The 19398-nt window shown below is 41.0% G+C and overlaps 1 protein-coding gene and 1 non-coding gene across 2 annotated transcripts in view; both read left to right on the forward strand.

The window, feature by feature from the left end:
- LOC137992749 (hemicentin-1-like) overlaps window positions 1-19398 on the forward strand; it is a 79731-nt gene that overhangs the window by 47297 nt on the left and 13036 nt on the right. The window contains exons 30-46 of the mRNA XM_068838248.1: window positions 2218-2520; window positions 2636-2959; window positions 3797-4117; window positions 4612-4935; window positions 5534-5863; window positions 6117-6419; window positions 6961-7269; window positions 7900-8226; window positions 8780-9100; window positions 10230-10556; window positions 12576-12890; window positions 13305-13634; window positions 15068-15397; window positions 16702-17031; window positions 17246-17575; window positions 17663-17989; window positions 18753-19076. Of these exons, the coding sequence (XP_068694349.1) occupies window positions 2218-2520; window positions 2636-2959; window positions 3797-4117; window positions 4612-4935; window positions 5534-5863; window positions 6117-6419; window positions 6961-7269; window positions 7900-8226; window positions 8780-9100; window positions 10230-10556; window positions 12576-12890; window positions 13305-13634; window positions 15068-15397; window positions 16702-17031; window positions 17246-17575; window positions 17663-17989; window positions 18753-19076 (5475 nt within the window). The remainder of the gene's footprint in view (window positions 1-2217; window positions 2521-2635; window positions 2960-3796; window positions 4118-4611; window positions 4936-5533; window positions 5864-6116; window positions 6420-6960; window positions 7270-7899; window positions 8227-8779; window positions 9101-10229; window positions 10557-12575; window positions 12891-13304; window positions 13635-15067; window positions 15398-16701; window positions 17032-17245; window positions 17576-17662; window positions 17990-18752; window positions 19077-19398) is intronic.
- Trnaa-ggc (transfer RNA alanine (anticodon GGC)) lies at window positions 15660-15732 on the forward strand. The gene has a single exon. It is a non-coding gene; the product is annotated as a tRNA-Ala (tRNA).

Genomic DNA, 19398 nt, shown 5'->3' on the forward strand with positions numbered 1-19398 from the left:
TCTACAGCCAGCTCGGGTTGAAATGCTAGAAAAGGTCAGTAATTCCCAGGCAAAACCTCTATCAATAATAAATTTCCCAGCCAGCTCATCGAAACACCTGTATTTTTGCCAGCCAGCAAGATTCCCTTGGGGAACAGATAATGTGAGGAACAGATTCGTTGGGTGCCCCCTGATATATAGGACCGTGTAAAGTACAGTTTAGTAAGAAGCTACAAATAACAAAATGCAAGACTTTTTAAAATGGAAATACAACAATAATTATGATGACGATGAAGTATCTATCTTATTAAGTAGTTGAATGAGAACAAGGGCTTTACTTATTGTGGAGACTGCAAATCAAACAAAGTTACAGGAAAACAAGGCAGATAAAATCAAATGTTGATTTTTGATGAGAGGGGAATGAATGAATCAATGAATCAATGAATGAATGGGCACTCGACGAGATTAACGTCTTACAGTTATTTCGCATTCCCAGCTACCGACTATTCTGTTTAAAGTATGCTTTGTAAAACCTCTATCTTTATAGTTCTTACGGTACAAATAAATTGTTTTTTTGCGGAACACCGGACTAGTCGGAGGAACCCGTCGAAGCAGATTAAAGAACCAACAAACTCAAGCCACATAGAGCTAGATTGAGTCTGGCCCAGCGGCACCCGACAATGCTTTAATTAAAAGCCCGTTCAGTGAATCTGTAGCTGCCTACAAATGTCATCACTTATCTGTTCGGACGCTCTAGGGAAACTTCTGGTCTGTACAAGTTTTTACGTGGGGTTCCTGCCTCGTCCGAAAGTTAGAGCAAGCGAATTCTTTTTCTTAAAATATGTTTCTCAAACAAACTTTGGCGAAAATGATAGAATTTATGAATCTTCTATTGTATGATATTTCCAATATCACAGTTAAATCTTACTCAAATCAGTGAAACTGAAGCGTAGTTAAATGTGGTTTCCAAAATTTTTTGCACTCTTCAGACCCTTCACTACTTTTCCGAAAGACTCTAGGAAATCTGGTCACAAAAATGTCCAAAATCGTGGTGCTCCTCGATAGTGTAAGTTCGAATATTCGAAAATTCTGGCCAACCTTCCTTCCGAACGGATATTTACCCTGTAGGAATCGAACCCGAGACACATAGGTGGAAGGCGAGTACTTCCACCACTGTCGGTTTGCCAATCCTGTTCCCCAATTCTTTGAAAAGAAAAATTTCCGGTCTGTCAGCAATAAAGGTGATTACTTGATTTTTAGTTTAGTTTGGAATAAATGCATACAAATAAATATTTTAAAACAAAACTGTTATTGCTGGCTGTCACTCACGTGATCGGTGACCATATTTTTTAACCGAAGAATCGAGCTCGATTCCCAGACATAAATATGGTTTAGGGCATTAACATGATCACCTTAATATCTGGTGAAAGTGGAAGTTTTTTGTACAGTACACGAGCAAGAACCATTAGAATGTAAAGTGCTCATGAATTTTGGATGACCTTGACAATTTCCTTGTCCAAACCATTCGTTTTCTAAAGGAAAAACCATGCAAAAAGCGGGGTTTTTTAATGATGATGTAGTTATACTGAGAACTGTTCTTTTAGCCCTGGAAACCTACATAACATGCTGTCTCGTTGTTTTTCTCTGACAGCTTGTCAAATGTATTCCGCTATAAATTGGTTGGGTTTCGAAGAACGAACTGCCAGTCTATGATAGTCTTGATTAACTCGAATTGCAATGTAAATCCATCAAATCGTAAAAAGAAATGACATTAAACTTGACGGATAATTTTCAATCCAGTATAGGTACTCACAAATTAAGGGGAAAAAGAAAGAACATTAGACCGGCCAGAAGTCCATAAGCCAAAAGTGTCGATCTTCGATGGAATGCGGCCCATCATTTTACGGTATTATCTATTTTTAGAACGGTTAATGCTATTTTGCACTTAGCGCGGGCATTCCTTTGCGTGGCTACTTGGTTTTATCGACCAATCAGAGGCAATGTGGTCATCAGACTCAATCTGATTGGGCATAATTTGGCGGGACCTGTATTCCAAATTTTTAGATAATACAATAATCTGATTGGCCCAGGCCAAATAAGAGGGATCGACACTTCTGGGATATGGACTTCTGATTAGACTCCTCCCCTTGACTCTATACCCTACAAATTGACCAATTGAATCGAGGTGCTCAGTTCATTCTTTGGTTGATATTTTAATTTCCTCTAAATGTTTTTCAGAAACTTCTCCGCCAAAGATTTCTGCAGTTTTCAGTTCCCTAAAGCTCTTTGAAGGTGGATCGTTCAAAGTCGATGTTGGCTCTAATGTCACAACTGTCACGCGTAATTCGTTATCCATCAGATGTAACACAACTGGTGTACCCCCGCCCGAGGTCACGTGGAGTAAAGATGGTGCTTTATTGGAAACAAAAGGACCGGTCTTTGTATTATCATCCCTTTCAACAACCGATTCTGGTCGATACCGATGTACCGCTTCCAATGTAGATGGCTCGGATGCTAAAGACATTCGAATTGATGTGTTAGGTAAAATTTACGCTTTTCTAGTGAACACTTACCTCAGAAACGCAATAAACATAAATTGTGAGAATGCTTGATGAGTATAATGCTAGAGATACTAACTGGTTCATTATTTGTGTAGTTGGTAGTCAACCTCAAATCACGAGTACGGAGGAAAACGTCTTGGCTATTAGTGGAGAAAAAGAAGTTACCATAGGAGTTGGAGGAAACTTGACCACTGTCGTCGGAACTGGCGTGAAGATTCGATGCCCGGTCACGGCGCTTCCCAATGCAACGGTCTCGTGGCTATTCAATGGCTCTTCTGTTGAGGACGAAAATCGTCGATGGTTTAAAAATGGAGAAGTTACAATGACTGGTGTTACACCAGAACATGTTGGTTCCTATACTTGCGTAGCGAAAAACTCTTATGGATCGGACTTGAAGGCCACAATTTTGTCTCTTATAAGTAAGACATTTCTTTTCTGTCTTTTCTATCTTAAGACCACTTTGTTTTAATCTCAAAAACTGCGTGGTTCAGGAAGAAGCCTATTGGTTCGAGTGTTGGGGCCTCGTCAAATCCTCTATCAGCTTTTGTGGAAAAAGTGCATATCTTTCGAAATCGACGGACGTTCTGAGGGGAAATTGCTAAGTTACTTTCGACTTTGTTTCGGGCAGTTCACCATGAGTCAAAGACCTATACAGTTATGTAGTTCTCTCGTTCAACTAGGGGCTATAGGAAGCTGAACTACGCAGCCTGACCTTAATCATCACAACCTCTAACAAGAATGGGACTTGCCGCAAAAAATGATAATAACCACTTTGTTATCATGGAAAATATAAATAACGGAATGGCTGGAGGGACCAGTCAGATAATAGGAAGCTTAAGCACGCGCGTTTTAGAGACGCGGACGGCAACCGGAAGTGAGCTGTTTTCCCTTTTAACTTGTCTTCAGACAACCACATTTACATTGCTAAGTACGTTTTCTCCATTAAGGATGATTAGTATAACAATCTGGGAGACACCACTGTCCTGGCACGCGAGATGTTCTCTTCCAGTTGCCGTCCGCGTCTCAAAAAACCCACATGCTTAAGCTCCCTGATGGCAACAAACCTCGTATGTAACATGAACCCCCTTCCAACCCCTCTCAGCCGTTAGGCAGTGGTGTAATCGTAAACTGCAATTTGCGATTTGCGCTATAAGAAGTCAGGCTTAGTTCCCATCATTAATGTAAACTGCATTTGCATACACCGTTTAATGAAGCAAGTGTTATCATTGCATTTCAACTGTATTGGCCTGTTTCAGTTCCAGTTGAGCCAAAGATCTTGTCCTCAAACATGGACATACAAGAATTTAACTCAGTGCGACATGACCTGGTGATTGGAGATAGGCTGAAATCTCTGGAAGGTAGCATTGTGCACATCAGCTGTCCGGCAACAGGCAACCCTACTCCTAGCATAGAGTGGAAGAAATCTGGAGTTAGAGTGAAGGAGAGTGGGAATTTAAAAATTGTTAACAACACGTTGATTTTGTTGAATAGCACATCGTCAGATAGTGGAAGCTACACGTGTGTTGCGTCCAGTGGTGCTGGATCCGACGAGGAGGAAACTTTCCTTACATTTTCAGGTACTTCAACAGCTGCAGTCTTTAGGGTCCTGTGGTAAATGCTTAACGGTCAAATTTATCAAGCGCAAAAATGCATTTTAAAGTTGTCATGCGCTAGCTAACTTAAGAGTGGAATATCAAAATAAAACATGGTGTGAATGAGTTCTGTCATCTCGACTATAAGGGATATGACGAGTTAAGAAAACCGTCTCGTTTTGAAGACTTTTACATTTAGACCACATTTCCTTGGTTTCGGACAAATCTTTGCTCGAAAATATAAGAGTATAAAACTAAAGCCCGCGTCCTTCAAACAGGAACTTCGGAACCATGAACACTTGACTGTGAACACATTACACAACCTTCCTTTAAAAGAGACGTTCGATAACCAAATGGTATTGACAAAATGAGTTCAAATCACATTTCATCTGAGAAACCCATAGCCTTGTGTGTGACTAGGGTACTTAAAACATTCCTACTTCTTATTGTTACTGTCAATACTCTTTTCTGTATATTAGAACCAGAGAAGCCTTCGATCAGAGGCGAGTCAATAAATGTCGAATCGTACGACATGCAGCCAGTCACAGTAACTGTGGGAAGCACGCTTAAAGTGCTTGAAAAGACCACCGTCAACATTCGATGTATCGCGTCAGGAATCCCTGAACCTTCTGTTTACTGGGACAGCAGTAGCAGCATGCAGCCAGCGAATAAATTTGACGTGAATCAGGGAGGACAATTGTTGACAATTCGTGAGGTAGACGCCAGCGATTCTGGGAAGTACATGTGCAATGCAGTTAACAAAGCTGGTGAGGTCACCGAGGCTGCCTTAGTGAAAGTTGTCGGTAAGAGCAAAATAAAGTGGTCATTGTTGCAGGCGCAAATAAACTGAGCTAGCGTATTTTGATTATCCACGAATATTTAAACTCGGTAATTTTTTTTTACTGTTGTTGCCCAGTTGTTGTTGGTGTTGTTGTTGTTGTGGCTTTTGCTGTAGCTTTTGTTGTTCGTGTGGCTGTCGAATACTTCATCATTTGTTGTTAATTGCTAACTGAGCTGAAGTATCACTAATAAGCTGGATGGTTGGCACTACTTGTCATTGATCTTGCCTTTATTGTGACTGGTTGCGGTGTTTTAAAAGCATTTCCGTTTTTGTCTATTGCTTCTTTTACCGGTCCAAATGAAGAAAATGAAGTTTTTGGTATACAGATAGGTTACAGTTTCTTGCCTTGATGGAAGCACCGAAAAACTGGACAAATCAGTCCATCGTAAGATCAGAGTACGAGATCCCTCGTGTAATGGTTAAGTGCTATTGCCAAAAGATAGTTGCCTTAACTTTTTATTGTTGCAATTTCGGCTTGTTCTGGACTTGTGCACTTTTAATACAAGCTTGAAGCATGTTTAATTCAAGGCATCAACCTCATTGTTATGTTTATTTCGTAGAGGCGACCACTCCTACGATTAAAACATCAGATGGCACGGTTTCCTGGTACAACAGAGAGTTACGTGAAGTTCCAGTTGGAGGCAAAATACAGGTGCTGTCGGGAACAAAAGTAACTCTGACTTGTGAGTATTCCGGTTTTCCCCAACCTGAAGTCAAATGGAGTGTTTTGGACGAAGAAGGTCAAGTCATGGAGCAGGATGCCGGATTTGAAGTCGTTAATGGCTCTCTTGTTTTAATGGCTCTGCAGCCCTCCGATTCCGCTGAATATGTTTGCTCCGTGCGAAACGTTGCTGGAACTGCGTCAGCATCAACAAAGTTGAAGATTTTTGGTGAGTTACTAAAATAGGAACAATTCTTCTTTCTCATTCACGTATGTCGTCATCCGTGTAGTCAGCCAGTAAGGAGTTTAACGTTAGTGGGATACAGTAATAACTGGAACCTCTAACCACTTGTAGCTTTCTTTTTACAAAGCTATCAATTTCTCCTTAGTTAAGATATCTTAATAGCTTTTCCAGCAATTTTACAGTAGCCTTCCAACCTTTGGAACAACCTTCTCGACATTTTCTATCTCTTTTTTCCAAGATCCTCAGTCGCCATCCATCATCTCTTCCGAAGACTCAATAGTGTCGTTATCAGAGATTGCTCCCGTGCAAGCTACAGCTGGGAGTGTGTTGACGGTTTTGTCGGGAACAAAAATCGTTATTACGTGTTCAGCAGAGGGCGTACCCACACCGTCAGTTGCCTGGACCAAAGGAGACAAGCTGATCCATACTTCATACGTGTTAACTATTGAGAACGCTACAGTACGCGACTCAGGAGATTATCTGTGTACGGCAATGAGTGAAGTTGGATCAGACCAGGAGTCTACGATGATCAATGTTGTTGGTTAGTCTTGAATTAAATATTTAATAGATCCAGACCAAAGATTTCAAAAATATTTCAGAAGTGCTACTTGAAATCCGAAATACTCGTTTTTCCCGAAAGATTACCGAGCAATTGGTGTGCCTTTTCGAGTCATTCAACGAGTGAGTAAACGAGTAAATAAACGAATTGGTAAATTAATTAATTTTTAACTAACTTTAAATTCTATTGTGCAATAATTAACCAGATCTCCCTTTCCTTTGTGCAGGAATTTTAACCGGTATTGCATTAAACCATAATTCTCAAAAGCATCCCCAAGCACGAGATTTTCGAATCAAACCAGTTTTACTTTGCATAAAAAAACGAAAACTAATTTTCTTAAGAAAGACTTCATCTAAGACTCGTTTTGAGTCGAAGAGGTTTTGAACACTGCCTATTGGCCGGCTTTAATCAAAGATTTGAGGAATTTCTTTCGGTCCTCTAACATCAACTTTGCTGGTTCTTTTAATTTGCTTACAGCAAAATCGTGATTTGTAAGTCATAAAGTAAATATTATTTGTTGCAGACCCTCGCAAGCCTATTATCCAGCAACCAAACGTACACAACATCCCACTCTCCAACAGGACTTCAGTCAACGTTTTAGTTGGAAGTGACGTCACGGTTCTAACACAAACCCATATTAATATCACTTGTCAGGTGGATGGTGTACCAACACCGGAAATCACGTGGCTTAGAAATGGCAAACCCGTGAAATCTAAGACCGGCAACTCTTTGGAAATGACTATTAGCGCCGTAGAGGATGCTGGTCAGGTTACGTGTTTCGCCCAAAATATCGCGGGAAATGCAACACTAAGCACTGATATTAACGTAATTGGTAAGGAGAATTTGGCCATTTGACAAAGCAATGTGTTTCGTTCGAGGTGCTTTTTCTGTCCGTTTTATTCGACACAGAGTTATACAGTTGACCCAAGAGAAAGAGTCGTTTCTTCAGACTTGATCATTTTTTAGATTCATGTTCTTGATGTTGTTTCTAGTTTGATTTATGTATATGTGACAAAAACAGACCTTTTGCATGAAATGAAAGTTCTTGAAGATTATCAGAGTTAATCAAGCAAGTTAAGCAGCAAAAAAGGCTGATCAAGACTAGATTTTTCAAGCCGCATGATTGAAAATAGACATTATATAATGTGTCTATTCCGTAGTTCAAATCTATACAGTTTCATATATTTTGAAATCACACCAATTAGCAGGAAAGCTACTGTAAGTAAGGACGATGCCAGAAAATGATAACTGCTAGGAAGACATAGGAGTTGTACCGTAGACTCCAGGTCATGGCATCCTGATTGAGCGCTCACTAGACCTAGTGTCACGCGACATAAAAAACATCACCGCCTCGCAACAGCTCAGAACAATTTGCTTCCATTGCAAATGGCATTATAGAAATCACAATAGGCCAAGGAAACTGAACTGCCGGTTTTCAAATGATATTTGTATTGTGTTACAGAGCCAGACCTCCCGCGTATCAGCTCTGGCGAAGGTGAAATCTTTGCGTTGAACAGAAGGCAACCAGTTACAGCGTCTATTGGTATGACTGTGCAAACGTTTACAGGAACTCAACTCACCCTGGAATGCTTAGCTGAAGGATCTCCCAAGCCGAAGGTTTCGTGGGCTAAAGATGGCGAAGCGATAGATTCCAAGAGAAGGGTATCTGTTAACGAAGATGGAAAAGTGATTATTAAGAATACTCGCGTTTCAGACACGGGAACATACATCTGCGAAGCTAAGAGTGTCATTGGAGAAATGACTGAGGTCTCATCTGTTTATGTTCGAGGTAATTGTGCTCGTTGTTGAATCCAGCTCTCTATGTAGCACTGTATACTGCCTCAGGTACTAGGTATTTAAAACAAACCACAGGGAGAATTAGCAATACAAAGTCATTTACCGTAGAAAATAGAAAATAGAACAAAAATCTTTACAGAGGCTTACAACCCTGATGTAAGTAAGAATTTAGTGACGGTGTAGAGCTGTTGTTTATCCTTCTTCAACATCAAAAGTCAATCCTCGCAAATTAAAGCATGTTAATCTGTTTACACGTGATGTTTGATCGCAAAGTGCATTTTCAGGTCGATACTGAGTTCGTAAACTTAGGACGCCTTCCATTTGATAGAACTGACCGGCCAGACCAGGCATTTCGAAGGACTAACTCAACAACGCCTTCAAGTTAACACACTTCGAGGATGATATATGCTCCTCCAGAAGAATGCGAGGGATTAGCATGCAAGCGTTGCTTGAAATTGTTGCATTTTCTTTGCAAACTGACGGGTCTGGCCGGCCAGTTCTCAAAAAAGGAAAGCGCTCTTAGATAGGACTTCCTTTGCTTTCAGCACCAATTCGGCCAAGAATAAAAGTATCCAGATCTTACATCATCTGGTACGAAAAGCAACCATTTAAAGGGAAAATCGGTGACAATTTGACGACACTGAAAGGACGAACGTTAACACTGACCTGTCCAGCTCTGGGGCTGCCACAACCGGCAATTGCTTGGTACAGAGGTGGCATGCGGATGAGGAATGGTGGGAATTACGTTGTTATTGGCAACAAGCTGATCATGTACAATCTGGATCCAATGGATACGGATCGTTACACTTGTGTGGCAAGGAACTTTGCAGGAGTTACGTCAGCCACAACGACACTCAAGGTTCACGGTATGGATTCCATTTGTTTTATTTTTCGTTGTAGTTGACAAGGACAAAGCCTTTTTATTGCAAGAAAGTCGCAGACATAGTAGTTAGGGCGCCTGCCCTGAATCCGGAGATCCTAGGTTCACGAACCGCTCTGAGCACTTGTTTAATTTGATCCTGGTAGTACCTGGTTCAACTTCTTGGCTGCACTTCTAAACAGCCAACTGGTTTGCCTCCAGCCCAGTTGTTGTTCTGTTCTGATTACTTTTTATTGGCCCTGAAAGGCCATGATGGAAAGTGGTCAAATAAGTATATATGTATGTAAATATCACCATAAGGTTGAATTTCGAATCTCTTAGTTGAGATAATTTCCGTAGCACTGTTTCCTGAAGGCGTTTGTGATGGTCAGTTTTCTTAGAACCACCAAAAAATCCTTTCCTCAAAAAGTGATGTTGTGATATTATACGATTTAATTCCATGGATTAGACTTCTATCGGCTGGTACATAATCCTGGGCTAATTGACTGGGTCACGCCCCCATCTAAAACAAACTGTGTTTCACGTGAAAATGAGCTAGTTAACGCCTCCTCCCGTTCCTGCTCCATCATTCAATGTTGAAGGGAGTAAACTGCAAGTAGCAGGTTCCAGGTTAGAGTTGCAGGTCATAGTTTCATAGTTTCACCATAGCTGAAACAACCCTTGCAAACCTTTACTAATGCTAACATTAGGTCTAGAAAATAATGTTTAAGCCTAAGGTTAGATTTTTGTAAAGGTTTGGGTTGTTTCGGTAATAGTAAAACAATGATCTGCAACAACCCTAAACTGCAACCTGCAACCTGCAAGTTAAACCCTCCGCATTCTGGAATGTTGCATGTCCAAATGTTCATGATGTTGATTGTCAACAAGAGTCATCAGCTTAGTTCGAGTCAACATAAATTGGACAGGGAAGAAATGGCACAACTGAACAAGGTAGTCAAAAAACACAGTCATGTACAGGAGTATCCCAATGTAATTTGTTTAGGACAGAAGCTTGTATGTCGGCCCGTGCCCAAGACAAGATTCCGTTTGAATTACACCTCCTCACGACTTACCTTCTTCATTGTCATCCAACTTATCATGATGGACAAAACTCATTTTGTCTATGTCTATTCCAGATCCAATGGCACCAAAAATCATGCCTTCGTTTGGATACCAGGAGGCCTTGCAAAACCACGATCCACTCAATGTTACAATTGGCAATGAAGTCGCCATCTTGCAAGGAAGTGCGCTGACCATTAAATGTCCATTTACTGGCGTGCCAGAACCGAAAATAAAATGGATAAAGGATCGCAAGATGCTTGCCTCCAATGAACGCATGGAGATGGACTGTGCAGGCATTCTCAATATATTCAAAATGGAATTGGAAGACTCTGGGGATTATGCATGCATTGCTCAAAGCTTTCTTGGAATGGACATGGCCTTTAGCGCCGTCACAGTGTTTGGTAAGAAATTAACAGTTTCAATGGCGAGAAAGTCTCCCTCGGTAGATCGTATACTTTCGGATTGTTCCTTAGATCAAATTTTACAAATTTCCTTCAAATTTGCTTCGTAAGGTTTGCTCAGTTTTGTACTGCAAGCATTGTGTTCAAATTAACCTGCCCATAGTGCACCGCATCCATTGTTTGTTTGGTGCAAAATGATTGTGCAACACTTTCTCCTATTATGTCGTGAAAAACTTGCCTTGTATATACTTGTATAAACGCCTTAAGGCTCGTGTGCATTCGAAGATTACTCAGGAAATTATCCATGGTATGCCAGTCACGATCCTTGCCATCAATCTAAATTATGTGTTTGTGACTGCAATCCAAGATAAAATCGTTAAGACAATTTTAACTTCCTTTTCCACACCTAAAAAGACTTCATGGAGTAATTTTTTTTATTTCGGCTCCCGTCCACCAGCATAATAAGCACCTTAAGATCTACGACAACGACGTCAACGACAATGACACAAAATAATAGGAGTTGTTATATATCTAGACTTTCACTCAACGAAACGATCACTGTAATTGGTTGGTTCTTGCCCTGATCAACTTCAAATGTATCCCGATCGGGATACAATATTTCACAGTTGTTGCCCACTCCAGATGTTTTGCTGCGATTGTTTAGGCAAAAGTCTAAATAATTTATCTAACAAAGTACTTAATGTCTGGTCCCTCAGGAAACTAGTTTTGTTTTCCCTCGAGTCCTGATGTTTCCCTCGACTTCGTCTCGGGAAACATCAGGACTCTCGGGAAAACGAAACTAACTGTTTCCCTCGGGACCATACATTAATTAAGTGTACATTGTTACCCTAGCCCTTACCCATGGGTAAATAGTGTTTGCCCACGGGCAAGAACGTTTTTGTGCGCAACTGCTTTCCCTAGACCGAAACTGCCCAAGGGTTATTTCCATGGTTACATCAAAAAGAACAAAATAACTTCCAATGAAAGTTCCTGAACTGAAAAGTACGGTTTATCTGCTCCCTGAGGTGGCTTGGCCAATCAAAAAGCAGAACGTAGCTAATACACGAAGACCTTTAATTATATTAACTATACCTAATATTTTACCCTGAGGGGAGTCTTTTACTGTATAACCGAATCCTCAAAGGTAACATTGAAAACTGAACTGAACCAAAATCAAACCATTTACCCTCCGGAAGGCCCAAAACCCAAGGTGTGTGTAACCATAACTAATGTTGTTATATAGCTGATTTTTTTTTTCCGAACAGCACGCGCTCTCGTTGGTTACTTCGAGGTCAAATGACATCTAACAATAAAACTGTTCCCCGCCAAAAGTCTCTGAGCGGGCAACAATGCAAAATATATGACGTCAGAGGGTAACCGTGCACTGTTACCCGCGAATGTTGACCGACGACCGCCGTTGCTGTTGCCGTAGCACGTTTTTCTTTTTGTGCTATATAACAAATCACTTAATGACTGGTCCCTCGGGAAACAGTTCATTTTGTTTCCCTTGAATTTCAATGTTGTCCTCGGCTGCACCTCGGGGAAACATTGAGATTCTCGGGAAACAAAATCAACTGTTTCCCGAGGGACCAGTCATTAAGTGTTTAGTATCATTGGTTAAAAGAGCATAAATAAACGTGCTGCACGTGCGGCACGGGTTTTTGCTTCTATTTTTGCGGTACTCTATGTAACGACGACGTGAGCATGATTTGCTTTTAGGATACTTCGCCCACACGACATGAACGAAATGGAATAATCGCGAAAGGCCTATACCAGAGCAAAGTTATATTTTGAGGTGAAGTTTTCGTCGTGGTCGCAGTCGTAGATCTTACGATCCCTAATGTTGCGACACGGCAAGGTTATTTGAGCTTCTTTCTAAATAACATTGCGTTGGGTAGGGTGAACGCAGGGGGTACATCTGGACTTCTGTCAAGTTATAGTCAAAGCTTGTTTGATGAAAATGGCTCTCTCCCTCTCCCTCTTTCTCTTTGTCAACAACACCTTCGTATTTTCTTACAGAGGCGGTCAAACCAAGTGTCGACATTTCCGGCAGGGCATACGTTAGCAGTGGAAGTCTTGTAGACATGCATGTGGGAGACAATTTAACTGCCATCATCACAACACCAGTTCACATCAACTGTTCTGCCAGAGGAACTCCAAAACCGAACATGCGCTGGCAAATGAACGGCAAGCAACTTGGCAATGGCGGAAATTATAAGACTGATAACAGTGGAGCCTTGGAAATCAAGAGACTTGAGAACCCTGGAGAGTTTAAGTGCATTGCTGAGAATTTTCTAGGGAAGGATGGTGCCTCAAGTTACATAAATATTCTCGGTTTGTATCATTATTTCACCATTATTATCCGGTTACAAAATGGGAATCATCTGAGCTCTCTACCTGCTAATACTGGTGACACACTCATTTATCTCTTAGCTCTTTTCGTTTAGTATTATTTCGAAAATCAAGAGTGAAAAAACCCGTATCTGTTCTCAAGTAGAAACAAAAAATTATTTGTCAAATGTAGTCTTGTGTAATTAACTGAGACAATTTCTCGCACGTATCTGTTTACAGGGAAAGAAATACTAAGTGTAGGCATCTGCTGCGGGAGCCATTTTTATCCCAGTTGAACACGCACTCTAGATCTCTGTCAATTTGCTTCCTCCACTCATTTCCAGCTTAACAAATGTTAAGTAGTTTCTTACCTAGTCCCTATCAGCCTTTTCATTAACTTTTTTTTGTTTTCAACAGATCCTGTTAAGCCATCGATTATCACTCCTGAGATACCCAAGACACTTGAACCGAAAGATCTTAGCCCTATAACCTTGAAAATTGGTGATAACATGACAGCACTTACCGACACAAGCATCACCATTCAGTGTCCAACCAGTGGCGTTCCACCGCCATCTGTCACGTGGACAAAAGATGACCAGGAAATCCTCGGTGGAGACAGGTACAAAGTTCAGGATGATGCTTCATTGGTGATCGATTATGCCGACGAAAACATCAGTGGTCGCTACACCTGCACCTCGAGCAATGTTGCTGGAAATTCTAGTGCCTCGAGTGTGGTGCAGATTGTTGGTAAGAATTAAACCGCAACTAACGCGATTTTTATTTCTTTATATTTTAAGTACATTTTGCAAACTTAGAACGTCGAAAGAATTATGAAACTAGACATAACCACAGGTTAGTTACTGTGGGTGAGACAGACGTAAAGAGTTGTAGGGTTACAAAGCGTATTACCAGAGATTTCACATTAGTAGTTGTAAATTTGATAAAATCAAGGCTTTGTGCACCTCAAGCTTATGAATAGGTCAACTGTGACATAACACGTAAAGTTCGTGAGGCTTGAGGAAAGAAATGTCTAATTCAATCTATGGATCAAACTATGGAAAGACAGTGAACAAACCTGTTCGATACTTGACTGATGTGGTCACAGTTAGAAAGATATGAAACAGCTAAATTAAATCGACGGTCATTTGCGAAATAACTATTAAAAGTCATCGGAATGGGTGTTGTTTAAATGTAAGTAGTTGTAACAATTACACTTAAGTACAAGCTGGAGCTAACAACATAAACAATTCAGACAATAGGGTCAAGGGACCTTTAGATTCTAGGACGAGGACAAGAACGAGTACGAGTTTTGACTGTTTGTTTTTAGCGAAAATACTAAGAAGATTTATAACCCGTACGATTAATCTTACTCTTTGTTAACAGTATAGGTTGCTCAGTTATTCTTATTGCTGTTACCTGGGCCTTTTTGCTGATCGAAAAATGCCAAAACTGCTGCCGTGTTGTTGACTTGTTTTGGCACGACGACATTTTTGCAAAACCTCGTAGTAAAATGACGACGGTAACACGTTTTTCCCGCCAAAATGACGCTGGTTTGCGCGCGCTCAATGTTGTGCAATGAGAAAATTTCGTACTCGTAGTCGTACTCGTCCTAGAATCTAAAGCTCTCTAATACCAAACGTGATTGGCATATTAATGAGGTTTCAAGTTACCTAACAGACGTGATAAAGAGACTCAGAAGCATGCAGTCAATTCGTAGGGAGTTCGAGAATAAGGCTTCTGTCGGCTGGATCTCATATCTTTTCATATTGCTCGACGTAAAATTCGTCGATAAATAGCATACATGACAATCAACACTTGATTGAATAAATCATCAAGCTTATATTGCTGAGCACAGATTCCTCTACTATTCCGGGGTGGAACTGTAAACCATATCAAGGCAATGTCGAGTTTTGACGAGACGGAACTGGAGAGCCCGCGGAAAAACCTCGAAGCACTGTAGTGAACCAACAGACACCACTCACTTATGACGCCGATCGACTCTGAGGGAAGGCAAGGGTTTTCCCCACTGCGTTAAACATGATGTCCCCATTTGCGACATTCCTGTCGCACACGGTAATCTAGTGACTATAAGGCTTCTATAGGTGCTGAGGGAAAGGTGATGTAAAGGCATAATTGCCTTTCGAAATGAATATTTAATATATGGCTGAATTTATTCGCAGAGCCCGTTAAGCCGACCATTGAGGTTTCTGAAACTGGGAAAGAGATTCCCGTTGGTGATGGTAGTCCAGTGACTATGAACATTGGTGATAACTTGACAGCAGCTTCAAACATTACCATCACCATCAGATGTCCAGTGAGTGGAGTACCAACACCAGCTGTTAGCTGGACCAAAGATGGAGTAGCAATTTCTCCGGGAATGCAGTATTCCTTCACAAGTGACAACTCCCTCGTAATTAAAGGAGCTGCTTCTGATGACAGTGGAAAATACACGTGTAGTGTGAAAAGCGTGTCAGGCAGTAACAGTGCATCGTCAGCAGTAGAAATAAAAGGTAAGTTTTAATCTCCAAGAACAGATAATTGTTGTAGAACATTGCAATGGCGAGTTTATTCCTGAGTTCCAAGGATATACTAGCAAACAAACGAGTACTTCTATAGTTTTCCAAGGATAGAAATTATTGCTTTCATAACTGCGAGGATCATAGCTTCCCTTGATTTCATATCTGCAGTTCAATATATGATTCATTTCATTTATCATTTCGTATTCATCATGGGAACATTTGAACCCACAAATGACCGGCTCGCAACATCAGTTGCTTCATAGCTCAGTTGGTTAGAGCGTCGCGCCGGCATCGCGAGGTCACGGGTTCAAACTCCGTTGAAGTCTTGAATTTTTCAGGTTTCTCTGCGCAGAACTGCAAGGGTCATAGCTTCCCTATTGTGTTTCCGTAAGTTCCGTAAACCACATTGTGTAGTTTCCGTTCATTCCCCCGAGCATTCCTAAGTTTTTTTGCCTGATCAGAGCGCAACATTATTTACTTTCTCGTGCTTTGGAATGCAAGAGTTACTAGCAGTCGCTATGTGGTTCTTACTACATAGCAGGCATTTGCATGCTGCTATTCGTGCTCTAGAATAAAAAGTATAACTTGTAAGTCAAGGTCACTCAACGGCATCTCTCGTTCGCTACACTTCTGTCAATTTTTGCGGCTGCAGATTAGTTTCACCATAACATTTCTGTTATTCAAATGAATTGTAAGGATTTTGCATTGGTTTTGTGGGTCGTGTTAAATTACTTTTTTTCTTTCTTTTCCGCCGTCGCCCATGTCATTGTAGTCTAGCTATCAATAAACGATATGCCTATTCCTGACTCTTGTTTGAGTTGATGTAGATCAGTTTCACTGCAGAGTGATTACAGAACAATCTTAAGTAACTAGTATCTTAAGCAATTGGAATTTGTTCTTGTTAACGGATAATAGCATACGGAATCTGTACCAGCAATAGTTCTTAGTGGTCAATGTGATGGAAAGAAATAATATTACCCAGAAGAAAGAACACAGCAGAGTACAAAGGAGCTTTGCAATAACAATTTTATGATGGAGAGTGTGGTGAAAGTTTCACACAGATCATACATGCTTCCAACTGGAGAATTTAGAATAATCCTAAAGCCAGCGATCGTAAAACCTGAATGTTGCAGCGAATCAGACAATCCACGAAGCCTACGATGTCGTTTGACAATAAACCAAAAATGCTCTCCTTGAACTTACAGATTCCAGAATTTCCATACACCTTTTTTCAAAAAAATTGTCAGGTCGCTTGACAAAATTTCTATTATTACCTACGTCGTTTTTTTATTTAGGTCCTTCGAGACCTGTTGTGAAACGCTCAGAGAATCCAAAGGCCATAGAGGCTCAAGATCGCAGTCCCATTTTGTTGAGCATTGGAGATAATGTTACAGCACTTACCAACACAAGCATAACGATTCGATGTCCAACTAGTGGCGTTCCAGCGCCAACTGTCACGTGGACAAAAAGTGGCCAGGAAATCCTCATTGGGGACAGGTACCAAGTTCAGGATGATGGTTCATTGCTGATCGTTAAAGCTCATGGATCAGACAGTGCTTTATACACTTGCAGAGCGGACAGTGTTGCAGGGAAAGACAGTGCATCAACTGTGGTACAGGTTGTTGGTAAGTATGTGCGAGACGAGAACTTGCAGCAACTCTTTTCATTTAAAATAGTTATGCATAATGTGATAAAGGAATTATCATCTGTGTTCTGAAAACGCCTCATTAGGCTAAGCCATGGCACTGAAAAAGTCCGACAAATTCTCAGCCGCGTTTGACATCCATTCAAGAATTCATTCCTAACTTTGGGAACCATTTGTGTCTTGTTCCTTTGTAGAATCGATAAGTCCTACAATAGATTTCTCTCGTCCTGGAAAAGATATTCCTGTCGGGGATGGAAGTCCAGTGACGATGAACATTGGTGACAACGTGACAGCAGCTTCAAACACCACCATCACCATCAGATGTCCAGTTAGTGGAGTACCTACACCAGCTGTTACCTGGACCAAAGATGGAGAAGAGCTTATCCCTGGGAAGAATATTGCCGTAACCAGTGAAAGCGCTTTGGTTATTAAACAAGCAGACGTCGAGGACAGTGCCACTTACAATTGTAATGTCCAAGGGCTCACTGGTTCGGACTTCGCCTCATCAGTCGTCAAAGTTTTAGGTCCTTAATCGTTACTTTTCAATTCTTGAACGTCGGGTTACGGTTATTTTCATGTTTTGACGCACCTTTTTTTTCTCAACTTCATAGAACACTCTAAACCAAGCGTCAGCATCAACGAATCAAAAACAGTGGAGGCTCAAGATCGCAGTCACATAGTCTTGAGCATCGGAGATAATGTGACAGCACTTACCGACACAAACATTACCATTCAGTGTCCAATCAGCGGCGTACCAACACCAACTGTCACGTGGACAAAAAATAGGCAGGAAATCTCCAGTGGGGACAGATACAGAGTTCAGGATGATGGTTCATTAGTGATCATGGAGGCTAATATAGAAGATAATGCTCAGTACACGTGCACTGCAAATAGTGTTGCTGGGAAAGACAGTAAATCAAGTGTGGTCGAAATAAATGGTAGGATATTTTTTTGACGGTGATCTCTCTACCCTTCAATCGTTAGGAAAGTATGCACCTTTTGTAATTGTTGTATCCTATCAACTGTTGTTTTAAGTCGTGGGTGCTTCGAAATTCATTCATTCAGGCACTTGATACTTATGCAAGCTACATATAACCATTCCATATTACGTTTCAATTGCTTTCGATAGCATTAGGACTACGTAATTCTATGCCTGAGTACTGGCGTTAAAGGAAGCGTTAACCATTTAAATAAATTATTTGGATTCAGTTATGGGCTCCACCCTCATGCTTGTTGATTACCGCAAGCAATGGCTAGATAACGAAGGTAATAGATGTTTTAGGCCAATGCTCCCATGGGAAGGACGGAAAAATAGTTGCTTCGATGAGGTCTCGATCCGTAATGTTGGGATATCCATGTCCCTCTACCGTTCCCAAATTTACCAGCTTTGCAAGACCATGTTATAAACTTGGATCAGCTACTTTGAATTTGTTGCCAGCAGCGATTCTAAAGACGAAAGGCTGTTATTTATTTGAACTGTCTCAACTGGGTTTATCGCGATCTATCCGTCTTTTCAAGCCTGGGGTTTTCAGGGTTTTTCCGCAGCTACCTAAACTGCTTTCCTAAACGGCTATTATCCTCCTTCTTGGAGTAGTTTCTTATCAACAGGAAAGAGTTACACCTTCTACCTCATTCCTCCGTACTTGAATGCACTCCGTCATACCACAATCTTCATTAAGTTTTATTTGACTTGTTTTTTAGGTTTGAAGAAACCAACAATTTTAGTCCAGCAGCCAGCTCCTGTAGTGTCCATCGGTGATGGGCAACCAGTGGTCACTCCTGTTGGTAGTCGAGTAACTGAACTCACGGACACAAAAATCACGCTGACTTGTCCAACTGAAGGCTCACCTCCCCCAAAAATCACATGGAGAAAAGACGGAGGGGTACTGAGCGAGCGATACGGGATTGATAAGAATGGCTCCTTGACAATTCAGAAGGCTCAAATTCAAGACACTGGAAATTATACTTGCTCAGCTCAGAATGAAGCCGGTGTGGCGGAAGTAACTTCATTGGTCGATATTTTAGGTAATTCATCAACTCTTATATCTTTGTTGTTAGTTTTGCAAACGTTTTCGTGAGTACACAAATCAAATTGAATCAATTGATGACTTTTAACGGAGGGCAATACTGAAATGCCTGGATAAAGTCTGCCTCTGCGCCAACCCTGCCTTTCTAAGCAATGATTTGAGCAAAAAAAAACATGAAACAAAGAGAATTGCATGAAGGCGGAGTCGACAGAAACTTGCGACACCATGACGAGGGCGATACGTCATCAAAATAATTACATTTTTTTCTGCAGAATGGCAATATGAAGGGAAAAGCTTCCGGATGTAATTTCCTCTCTTCC

This window comes from Montipora foliosa, chromosome 2 (assembly GCF_036669935.1).
Source record: "Montipora foliosa isolate CH-2021 chromosome 2, ASM3666993v2, whole genome shotgun sequence".
Classification (NCBI taxonomy): domain Eukaryota; kingdom Metazoa; phylum Cnidaria; class Anthozoa; order Scleractinia; family Acroporidae; genus Montipora; species Montipora foliosa.